This window comes from Nicotiana tabacum, chromosome 22, assembly GCF_000715075.1.
Source record: "Nicotiana tabacum cultivar K326 chromosome 22, ASM71507v2, whole genome shotgun sequence".
Taxonomy (NCBI): Eukaryota; Viridiplantae; Streptophyta; class Magnoliopsida; order Solanales; family Solanaceae; genus Nicotiana; species Nicotiana tabacum.
The window spans coordinates 233,214,177-233,225,268 of NC_134101.1; the positions used below are offsets into that span (position 1 = coordinate 233,214,177).

At 35.3% G+C, this 11,092-nt stretch overlaps 1 protein-coding gene across 1 annotated transcript; it reads left to right on the forward strand.

The window, feature by feature from the left end:
• The first annotated feature begins 7,067 nt into the window (after positions 1-7,067).
• LOC107783155 (indole-3-pyruvate monooxygenase YUCCA6-like) lies at positions 7,068-10,721 on the forward strand. The gene is made up of 4 exons (XM_016604127.2): positions 7,068-8,136; positions 9,087-9,335; positions 9,777-9,899; positions 10,309-10,721. The coding sequence occupies exons 1-4, from the start codon at positions 7,465-7,467 to the stop codon at positions 10,525-10,527; spliced, it is 1,263 nt and encodes a 420-aa protein (XP_016459613.1). The 5' UTR covers positions 7,068-7,464; the 3' UTR covers positions 10,528-10,721.
• Positions 10,722-11,092: the final 371 nt, after the last annotated feature.

Below are 11,092 nucleotides of genomic sequence, written 5' to 3' on the forward strand. Positions count from 1 at the left end.
GAGAAAGAAAAGAAGGGGGAGGTGGACAATTGGGGAAAAGAACACAGGGGGTGAAGTGAATTTTGCTGGGGGATGGGGAAGTGGGCCTGGTTTATTTTCTTTATTTTTAATTTGTATTGTTTTGGTTCTAGATTTTTTTAAATCAAAATTATTATAGTCACGCGCATAATTTTCGTGACTTGCACACACGTTATCCACATCATCGCCACATGTGCATGGTCAATGGTCAAATAGGAATAATTTAAGTTTATATATCGGCTTTAAAATCTGGTACAAGTTTAAGTGCCCACGGGGCCATTTCGCCTTTGATATATTAATATTGTATTTATGCTTTTATAATAATATAGACTCTCATTTTTCTAAATAGGTTTAGACAATATAATAATTCTCAAATTAAATTAGTAATGTCATTATAATACGTTTTCAAATTAAATTAGTAATAGGAATTTTTAAGAAGTATATCCTAAAAGTAATAAGATTACATGACTAAAGATAGTTACTTGTTCAATTTTATATGAATTAGACTAACCGAAAGTAATTATGCTAATAGGATTACTAAAGTTAATCATGTAGGATTCCCAATATATAGTATTATGTCCTAAAACTAATAGGATTATAAGGCTAATATCTAGAATTCCGGTTATGTCCTTTTCTTATGAATTATTATGCTTAATATTATAAGGTTATTTTTATAAACGGCCATTGTATTCATGCTTTTATAATAATATAGATAAACAAAAGATGACATAAAAGTCCTATGGCAAAAAAACAACTTTGTCAATCTTGTCACCCTTCATCATCAGTCTCATATATATTTCTTAGGCAGAATAGCCTAATAAACACCTCTATTTGGTCGATTTTGACATCCCGGTCCCCATACTTAACGAAGTTTCATCTAGGCACCTCTACTCGTTCAAACGCAATATTTTAAACCCTTCCGACTATGCGTGTTCCTCAATCGTCTTACTGTATTATCCATGTCAAGTATAAATATTCCACGTCATTATTTTTATTCACAAAATCTATTTTTTTAATAAAAAAAATTGGATTTTAAAGTTTTCTCTCACATTCACGCCTTCCTCTTTCTGAAAATCAATCATCTACCATTTTGAGAACCAAAATTCATCATCTCTATTCTCTTTCAACTCTGAACTCAAATTCATCATTTCTCTTTCTTAATATTTGCAAAACTAAATCTGCCGATTTTTCATAGAAATCCAGCGAATGTTTTATTTTGTTCATTTCCATTGAAATCAAATATAACAAAGGTATCCAATTTAATCTTTGTACAACTTATAACCCAGGCAATACCTTCAGACCATGACCCCAAAAAAGAAAAAGAAAAAAGACCATAGACGAGAACGATCCCTGAAAAGTTGTTAGAAAATCCATAGCAACCCTTCCTCCATTTTCGTCTCTTTCTTGCTTTCTAGAAATAATACCAAAAACCCAACTCTTGTATACAATAGACCTTTAGACTAGTAAACAAGAACCTTCAAATTAGTGAAAAATCAAAATCACATCTCTTAAATCAAGTCATCAAAAAATTCACCATTTTTTAAAACCCCAAGTCTGTTTATTTTTTTTTTTTACAAAAAAATCCCCCTCTTGCTGCCGATGTTCGACTTGATTTACAGGCTAATTAGAAGAGACAAGGGAGAGGAGAAAGGGGAAGAAAGAAACGAAAATTTGGAATGCGTAAGAAGAGATAGGTTGATGTGTGTGTGTTTGGGGGGATGGGGGAGGAAAAGAGTAAAAAATTAGGAGGGGGAAAAGGACCTCGGTGGGGGTAAAATAATTTGTGCAAGAATAATTTTTTCTTATCTTTTTTTCTTTTCTCTTTAATGTTTTGTAATTTTAATTAGAATCATCAAAGCTTACTCGTTTCTTAATGTGATGACCCAAAAGGTCATCACTTGTTTTAAAAATAAAATCTGTGTTCCGAGGCCTTAAAAACCTCTTTTAGTATTACCTCAATTTGCGTGCACAGTCCGGGCGCGTAGCCGGAAAGTCATTATATGGAAATCTGTGAATAATGATGATTTTTTACTTTAAAATGAATTTAAGTTGACTTCGGTCAACATTTTGGGTAAACGGATTCGGACCAGTAATTTGACGGTCCCAGAGGGTTTGTAGGAAAATATGGGACTTGGGCATATGCCCGGAATCGAATTCCGAGGTCCCAAGCCTGAAAAATGAATTTTTAAAGAAAATTATTTTCTGGAATATTTATGAGTTTCTGAAAATGAAATGTGTTTAAAACATGATGGTATCAGGCCCGTATTTTGGTTCCGGCGCCCGGTACAGGTCTTATATGTGATTTAAGATGAGTCCGTAAAATTGGGTAAGAAACAGAAGTCGTTTGAGGCGATTCGGACCCGTAGTTGTGAAGATTGATACTTTGAAAGTTTTGAGATTTTTCTTAGATTTCTATGCTAAATTCGTTGTTTAAGAGGTTATTTTGGCGATTTGATCACACGGATAAGTTCGTATGATGTTTTTGAGTTAGTATGCATGTTTGATTTGGAGCCCCGAGGGCTTGGGTAAGTTTCAGATGGGTTTCGAAAGGTTTTGAACTTAGGAAAAATTGCAGGTTTTTGCTGTCCCAGGTGCATAGAGGGTTCGTTCTTCGCGTTCGTGTGGTTCCACTCGCGAATGCGTAAGGCAATTTCCTCAGGTGCTAGTTTGTTTTTTGCGAACGCGGAGCTTAGGACGCGAACGGGAGGCTGTGGGAGGATTACCCTTCGCGAACGCGTCCAGGCACTTGCGAACGCATAAGGTTTAAGGCCTGGGGGGTGAGGGGTTCACATTTGTTCTACGCAAACGCGACCATCTGACCGTGAACGCGATGGCTCTAGGAGTTGAAGCTCCACGAACGCGAGCCGTCAAACATGAATGCGATGATCAGTTGGGCCTGACCTATCGCGAACGCGACAGGCCTATCGCGAACATGATAAAGGCCTACCCAGTGATTTTTAAACAGTAACATAACATATGGGATTTAACCCAAATTTCATAACTTCTTCTTCCAAACTCCAAATTGGGCGATTTTTGAAATAGAACTTCACCACAAATCCATAGGTATGTAATCTTAGACTCATTTCCTTCAATTTTCATTAACACCATTAGATTTCTAAGCCTAAATCATGTTCTTAAGGGTAGAAAATTAGGGATTTGGGTAGAGTTAGGACTTTTTGTATAATTGGGATTTAGAGCTCGTTTTGGGGTCAGATTTTGGAACTAATTACATATTTGGGCTCGTGGGTGAATGGGTGATCGGGTTTGGTCCGAACCTCGTGTTTTGACCAAGCGGGCCCGGGATCGATTTTTGACTTTTTGGGAAGAATGATAGGAAATCTATAATTAAGCATTGGGATTGGATTGTTTAGCGTTTATTGATGCTATTAAGTCGATTATGTCTAGATACAACTGATTTGGAGCCAAATTCAAAAAGAAAAGTGGTGTTTGAGGCTTGAGTTGGCCGTGGAAGTTCGAGGTAAGTGTTTGGTCTAACCTTAGCTTGAGGGATTAGGAGTCGTGTCTTATTTGCTACGTGGTAACTGTGGAGTACGACGTATAGGCAATGTGACGAGTATCTATACGTCGGTATCAAGCATGCCCGTGAGTCTTGCATTGTAATTGTTATGAGACGTTGTGGTTTATTGCGCTTCATACGAGGATTATCATTATTGTTCCCTTGCCGGGATGTTATTATCATTATTGTTCCCCTGTCAGGATGTGATTGTCATATTATTATTCCCTTGTCGGGATGTTTGTTTTGATATTATTGTTCCCTTACCGGGATGTTGTTATAATATTATTGTTCATTGCCGGGATGTTGTTATATTGCTATTGTTCCCTTGCCGGGATCCTTTTATGATTGGTGTTTATAAATGAAATGGGAGCGGGTTGCACGCCTGCAACGGTAATATATGAAATAGGAGCGGGTTGCACGCCTACAACGGTAATATATGAAATGGGAGCGGGTTGCACGCCTCCAACGGTAATATATGAAATTTGAGCGGGTTCCATGCCTGCAATGGTAGTATATGAAATGGGAGCGGGTTGCACGCCTGCAATGGTATCATATGAAATGGGATCGGGTTGCACGTCTGCAACAATATTACATGTGTACCTGTTCTTCTATTTCCTTATCTTTGGTGGTAATTGATTTATGGCATTCCTTATATTTCTCTACTGTCGTTCTGTTGTTACCTGTTACTCCCCGCAGCATGTTTCCCCTGCCCAACTTTAGTTGTAATTATCTGCTTTTATTTCCGTTGTATATGATTTAACTGCACAGGTTTATTTGGTAGTCTGGTCCTAGCCTCGTCACTATTTCGCCGAGGTTAGGCTAGGCACTTACCAGCACATGGGGTCGGTTGTGCTGATACTACACTCTGCACTGTGTGCAGATACTGATACCGGAGTGTTTGGACCGCAGTGAGGGTGCTATCTTCAGCCACGCAGGCGACTCGAGGTAGTCCTGTAGACGTCTGCGGGCCTTAGCGTCTCCTCCTATCTTTTCTCTTACTATTTTTACTTATTCAGAGACAGACTTATGTATTTCATTCGGACCTTGTTTGTAGTATTCTTAGACCATCTGTGAAACTGTGACTCTAGTTCTGGGTAGTTTTGTTTAAACAGTTGTATTGGATATGCTCATTAGTTTTATTTTTTTTCTTCCGCTTGTCATAAATTCCACTGTATTTAAATTATTGCTTATAATTGTTAAAGGATTTAAAAAGGGAAAAAGGTAAATTGTTCAAACAGTCGGCTTGCCTAGCTCACATTAGTAGGCGCCATCACGACTCCCGAGGGCGGGAAATCCGGGTCGTGACCCTTAAAGCATGTAATCACGCATTTTATCCAACTAAGCAAAGAAGATGTAACATAGACTTGGTCAATGGTCAGAAGGGTTTAAAATATTACATTTGAACAAATAAATGTGTCTAGATAAAACTTCTAGCCTGTTTGGCCAAGCTTTTAAAATTAGCTTATTTTCAGAAGTTCTTTTCTCAAAAGTATTTTTTTTAAAAGTATTTTTAGTGAGAAGCAGTTTGTGTTTGGCCAATTAATTTGAAAAGCGTTCTTTTGAGCGGTAATTAGTGTTTGACCAAGCTTTTGAAAACTGCTTCTAAGTGTATTTTTCTCAAAAGTGCTTTGGAGGAAGCTATTTTTTTCTGCTTCTCAAAAACTGCTTCTGTTTCTCCTCAAAAGTACTTTTTCCTTCTAAACGCTTGGACAAACAGGCTATTTATTAAGTATGGGGACCGAGATATCAAAACCGAACAAGTAAATGTGTCTATTAGGCTATTCTGCCTATTTCTTATTATTACAATAACTAATAGTAGTATTTTCTTCGTCCCATTTTAAGTGATGCATTTTGATTGTATATAAAATTTAAGGAAACTTTTAAAACTAGTAAGTTAAAACAAGTTGTAAACATTTTTATAACTATAAACCATTTCATTAAGAATTAAATAAAAGTTTATAGTTAAACTGTTTTTAAATATAAAAAAATATATTATTTTGAATAAATTTCTTAAAAAAACATCACATAAATTAAGACAGAATTAAAATATTACTTTCATATACTAAATCACTAATTTTACCTCGAAAGTTGGGTACTACCTTGCACCCTTGTCAACAAGAGAGGTTGCTCAGATGGTCAGCACCTTTCACCTACAACCCCAGAGTCATGAGTCCGAGTCACCAAAAAAATAATAGCTCCAACAAGGAGATCAAAGGAGAGGGGAATAAATAAATATAAAAAAAACCTTGCACCCTTGTCCCACCCCGGGCCCGCCTTAAAGAAACAAAAAATAATACCTTATCATGTGACACAATTTTGTAGCAAGTTGTATTTTTTATTCTAGATAATTTGAACAAAATTTCAATGCCATGAGTTTGAAGTTTGAACTAATAAAGGTTCAAATGCCATGAATTTTCCCTACAGTTTGAACATGAATTTTCCCGGTGAACTACACATTTGGAACTCCGGAATTTTTTCGAATGCCAGCATAGTGTGTTGAAATTTTTTTATATTTTAGTTGCGAATACTTTTATCTAAATTTTATTTTCGCTATAAGAATTGATTATATGTTAATTATATTTTAAATGATGGTTAAATATCAACCATCATTTAAAATATAATTGATATGAGTAACTGGATTTTGCTTTGTAAATAGTTATAATAATAGCAATTAAAAAAAGGAAATAAAACATACAAAAAAGAGTAAGTTGGTTTAAATTACCTAACATTTAATAGTGCCTTTAGGTTTAAAGAGAAAAAGGATAATGAGGGTTAAAAGTGGATGATAATTTTATTAATTAAGTAATACCTATTCTGGTTCCACCCGGCCCAATCTTGCATAGACCGACCCAGTGCCAACCATAACTACCACTTAATCAATGAAAATCACACCCAACTATATTTCCACTCTATAAAGCCCTATTAAAGATCCATTTTTTTCTATTAAAGATAACGATATATTCTTAATCTTATCCTTATTTAAGATACAACAACAATATCCCAGTATAATCCACAAGTGAGGTCTGGCTTATCTTTATTTAAGATAATTATAGGAATTTGTTAAAAGTACCCAACTTGTTTAAGAATTTTATTATTAATCAAACACCATATGTACGTCCCCTAAGCTCTCTGTGTGTGATTTAAATATAGTGAAGTTTATTAAATTGAAACATGACATCTATTTTTGTTTTAAAATTTTTATATTGCTACTTAAGTAGACCTAGCTCTTAATTAACTTCTTTTTTTTCAAAGTTACCCTTGCAATAAAGAGTCTTAGAGTATTTGTTATATTTTCAATGAACAAGTTAAGGTTAATATGATCTATTTTATTATTAATTAAAATGTGAATTTCTTATTAAATGTGAAAATAGCCAAAAAAATTATTAATGTGCGAAAGTATTGATGTACGTACTATACACACAAAAACACTATATATATATCTTTGTGTCCCACTTCCATTAATTGCTATACTACTCAAACCTTCTTCTAGTGTGTGGTATATTAGTAGTTGAATTGTCTTGAATTCAATTCAGTCATTTATTCAATTCAATTCTATTCAATTCAATTCATTACTCCCTCTCCTCTTTTCTTCTCGTGCCTCTTAGGGACAAAAGGAATATATATGTATTTCTACATACACTTTCATTAAGTGGATAAGAATCACACTTGATTCACTACACTTCTTCAGGGTTTCTTATATATAAGTCTCCTTTCTTTTGGATAATATTTGAATAACTAATTATCCCCTAAACTCTCTCTCTTTCTCTATTTTACTTTTCATTATATCTTCTCTCATCAGTCAACAAGAAGTAAAAACATCAAGTACAGGAGGAAATTTTACTACAAAGTGCTTAGGACAGGATCTGAGGTTCAACTGAACTTATTGCTTTTAGCTCGAAATATTACACGTAGACGATATAATAATATTCATGGACTACTTGAGAGAAATAGAAGGTAAAAGATCTCATGATCATTGTTATTTTCACAAGAAAAAAATAGAGAGATGTGTATATGTTCCGGGGCCGGTGATAGTGGGAGGAGGACCATCAGGTCTAGCAGTAGCAGCTTGTTTGAAATCAAAAGGAGTTCCGAGTGTTGTTCTAGAAAGATCTAACTGTATAGCATCATTGTGGCAACTCAAAACTTATGATCGTCTCCGCCTTCATTTGCCAAAGCAATTTTGTGAACTTCCCCTTATGTCATTTCCTAATGATTTTCCAACGTACCCCACAAAGCAACAATTTACTAACTACTTGGAGAATTATGCCAAGACGTTTGATATTAACCCCGTTTTTAATCAAACGGTGATTAGTGCTGAGTATGATCGGAATCTCGGGTTTTGGCGGGTGAAGACGGCGGCAACGGAGTATGTATGCCGGTGGCTGGTGGCGGCGACGGGAGAAAATGCGGAGGCGGTAGTGCCGGGTATTGAAGGGATGGACGGGTTCGGTGGAAGTATAATGCATACGTGTTTGTATAAAAGTGGTGAAATATTTCGAGGGAAAAAAGTGTTGGTAGTTGGGTGTGGAAATTCAGGAATGGAAGTGTGTTTGGATCTATGTAATCATAATGCGACTCCTTCTATTGTGGTTAGACATGCTGTAAGTATATTTTTGCTACTCACTTTGCTTTCAAAGAAAAAGTTAAAAATAAAAACAAGTTTAATTTTGTTTTAATCTTATTGGGACATTAAAGCAAATTATTTATGTAGTACTATAATATAAACAATTTGTTAATGTCTTTTTCGTTGTATCTACAACCTTTGAATGTTGATTTAAAATTAGGGGAAAAGGTTTTCCACTGATCCTAACTTTCTGTCAATTTCATGGGAGGAAAAGTAAAACCTAATTAACTATGGGACTTTTCTCATTTTTTGCAAATATTTCAAATGAAGTTATAAAATCTTGGTTACATAGAAGCTGGTTCGCATTTCTGCGGAGAACTATGAAACCCTAGTTTAGTATTTCTAAACATTTACTGTACTTTAAATGAAAAAAAAAAAAGTTATTTTTAAAAATGTCTAACAGTTAGAAGTGAGTTCAAGTTCCAACAGCATTGACTACTCCCTCTGTCCCACTTTAAGTGATTTTTTAGTTTTTTTTGGTCGATAATATTTAATTTTTTCAAATATCGAAAAGAATTAACTTCTTTTTTTCAAAATTGACCTTGGAGTAAAGAGCCAGCTAGGAGTATTTATTGTATTTTCAAAGAACAAATTAAGATTAATATGATCAATTTTATTGTTAATTAATACTAAAAAATGGATTCATTAATATGTGTAAAAACAGTCAGAAAATACTTATAGTGGGCCGGAGGAAGTAATGACTAGTAAAGTTAGAGGAATTAAACAAAAAAAAATAGCTCAATCCAGCTAGGAGTATTTTTCACTTTCTGGGAACTCCCAAGCATGCGCAAGATTGGTGGGATTTTAATTAGTTTCATTATAAAATATAACTTTTAAGTCCAGTGTAATTTTCACTGTAAAGAAAACCTTTTTCTAAATTAATTAAGTTAATGGTAATAAAATGCATTTTTTCTTGACATTTTTTAGGTGCACGTCCTACCACAAGAGATGCTGGGAAAATCAACTTTTGGGATGTCCATGTGGTTATTAAAGTGGTTGCCCATGAGGCTTGTCGATGGATTTCTGCTAATGGTTTCCAGGTTGATGCTCGGCGATACGTCGCAGCTCGGCCTTGACCGGCCGCAGACGGGGCCGCTCGAGCTCAAAAACTTGTCCGGAAAAACACCGGTGCTCGACGTTGGCACACTCGCTAAGATTAAAAATGGAGACATTAAGGTAACATACTTGTCTATGCAATTTGCACCTTTCTTGTCATATGTCTATCATTTCGTTTATTACTTTTTCTATTGCCTTCTCGAACTCCGCGCATAACGGGAGTTGATCCAATGTTCTTTCTTCATTCTCAATCACTGCAAATATTCGTTAAATATTTTTAACAAAATTTCCCTACTTCTGTCCCTATATTCACTATTCAAGAAAATGCGTATATAATGCATTTCTGACACTATTTTTCTACTGAAAATAATCACTCTATCTTCACAAGATAGGGGTGAGGTTTGTGCACACACTATCCTTCCCAGATCTTACTTGTGGGATTTAATTAGGTTTATTGTTGTTGTTGTTGTTATTCTGACACTATTTTGCACCAATATTGGTGATCTATACATATCTAAAATGAAAAAAATAAGGAGTAATAATATTTTTCGTATTGTGCAGGTATGTCCGGGAATTAGGAGATTAAATCATCACACGGTGGAATTTGTGAATGGGAAAGCAGAAAATTTTGATGCAATAATCTTAGCCACTGGTTACAAAAGCAATGTGCCCTCTTGGCTAAAGGTACTCACTTTTGTTGCCCTTTATTAGTTTCTTTGACATATCTTCGTGGGACCTATAGATTACTGGTTTAATACGTACGTGAAAACAGTCACTAGTGCTTGCATTGGTGTAGGTTGTCTACATTATATAACTCTTGGGGTACGGCATTTTCCCTGACCCTTCGTACACTGGGCTGCCCCTTTTTTTATTAGTTTCTTGAAGAGGTTGTGCGTTCGAGTCACCCCAAGAGCAAGGTGGGGGGTTCTTGGGGGGGGAGCCGAGGGTCTATCGGAAACAACCTCTTTACCTCATAGTAGGGGTAAGGTTTGCGTACACACTACCCTCCCCAGACCCCACTAATGGGATTATACTGGGTTGTTATCGTTGTTGTTCTAACAAAAGGAGATTTAACTGTATTGTCCTTTTGCAGGAAAGGACAATGTTTTCAGAGGAAGATGGGCTTCCAAAAAGACCATTTCCTAATGGTTGGAAAGGGGAAAGTGGGCTCTATGCAGTGGGATTCACAAAACGTGGATTACTTGGAGCATCAATGGATGCCAAGAAAATTGCAGATGATATTCAAACTTGTTGGCTCTCTGAATCTAAACATGTTACAGCCTTTGCTCGATCTCCATTATCACAATCATAGTTAGTTACTATAGGTGATTGTTTTTTCTATTCCATGGGAAGAAAGAAACAATTGTTTTGTTTTTTTGGCTGCTAACTAGCACAAAAGGAAACATAGGTTTAACTTTGAGATTTAGTTGGTCAAATTTTTTTTGGTGGAAACATTGACACACAAAAAAAGATGTATATATTCTGTTAGGCTGACAAGCTTTCAAAGAAGATGTTTAAATACGGAGACAATATTCTGCATGAGCTTCAATTCGACTGTGACATATATTATGAAAACTGTTGGAATTTTGTGGGAATTCGTCGTCATCATCAACCACCATCATCTTGTGCATAGTACATTTTTGTAATTTGCCAGCTTTATCTAATTATTAAGTATGACATATATTGTTACCGGGGAAATAATAGTGCATATATCTAATTATTAGGATTTTTTAGTGTTCTACTAATACCACATGGGCTTTGAGTTGATGACAATATTATGACAAGCAAAGATTTTTCTTTATTTGTGTTTTATTAATTCATTATTATGTGTAGTATTTTCCCTTTCTTTATCTCTAAGTCACGTGTTCGAGCCGTAG

Bases quoted from the DNA above. Each gene is read 5' to 3' on its own strand.
- LOC107783155 (XM_016604127.2), top strand. From the start codon at position 7,465: ATGGACTACTTGAGAGAAATAGAAGGTAAAAGATCTCATGATCATTGT. The intron at 8,137-9,086 runs GTAAGTATATTT...GACATTTTTTAG, and splicing joins CTATTGTGGTTAGACATGCT to GTGCACGTCCTACCACAAGA. The intron at 9,900-10,308 runs GTACTCACTTTT...GTCCTTTTGCAG, and splicing joins ATGTGCCCTCTTGGCTAAAG to GAAAGGACAATGTTTTCAGA.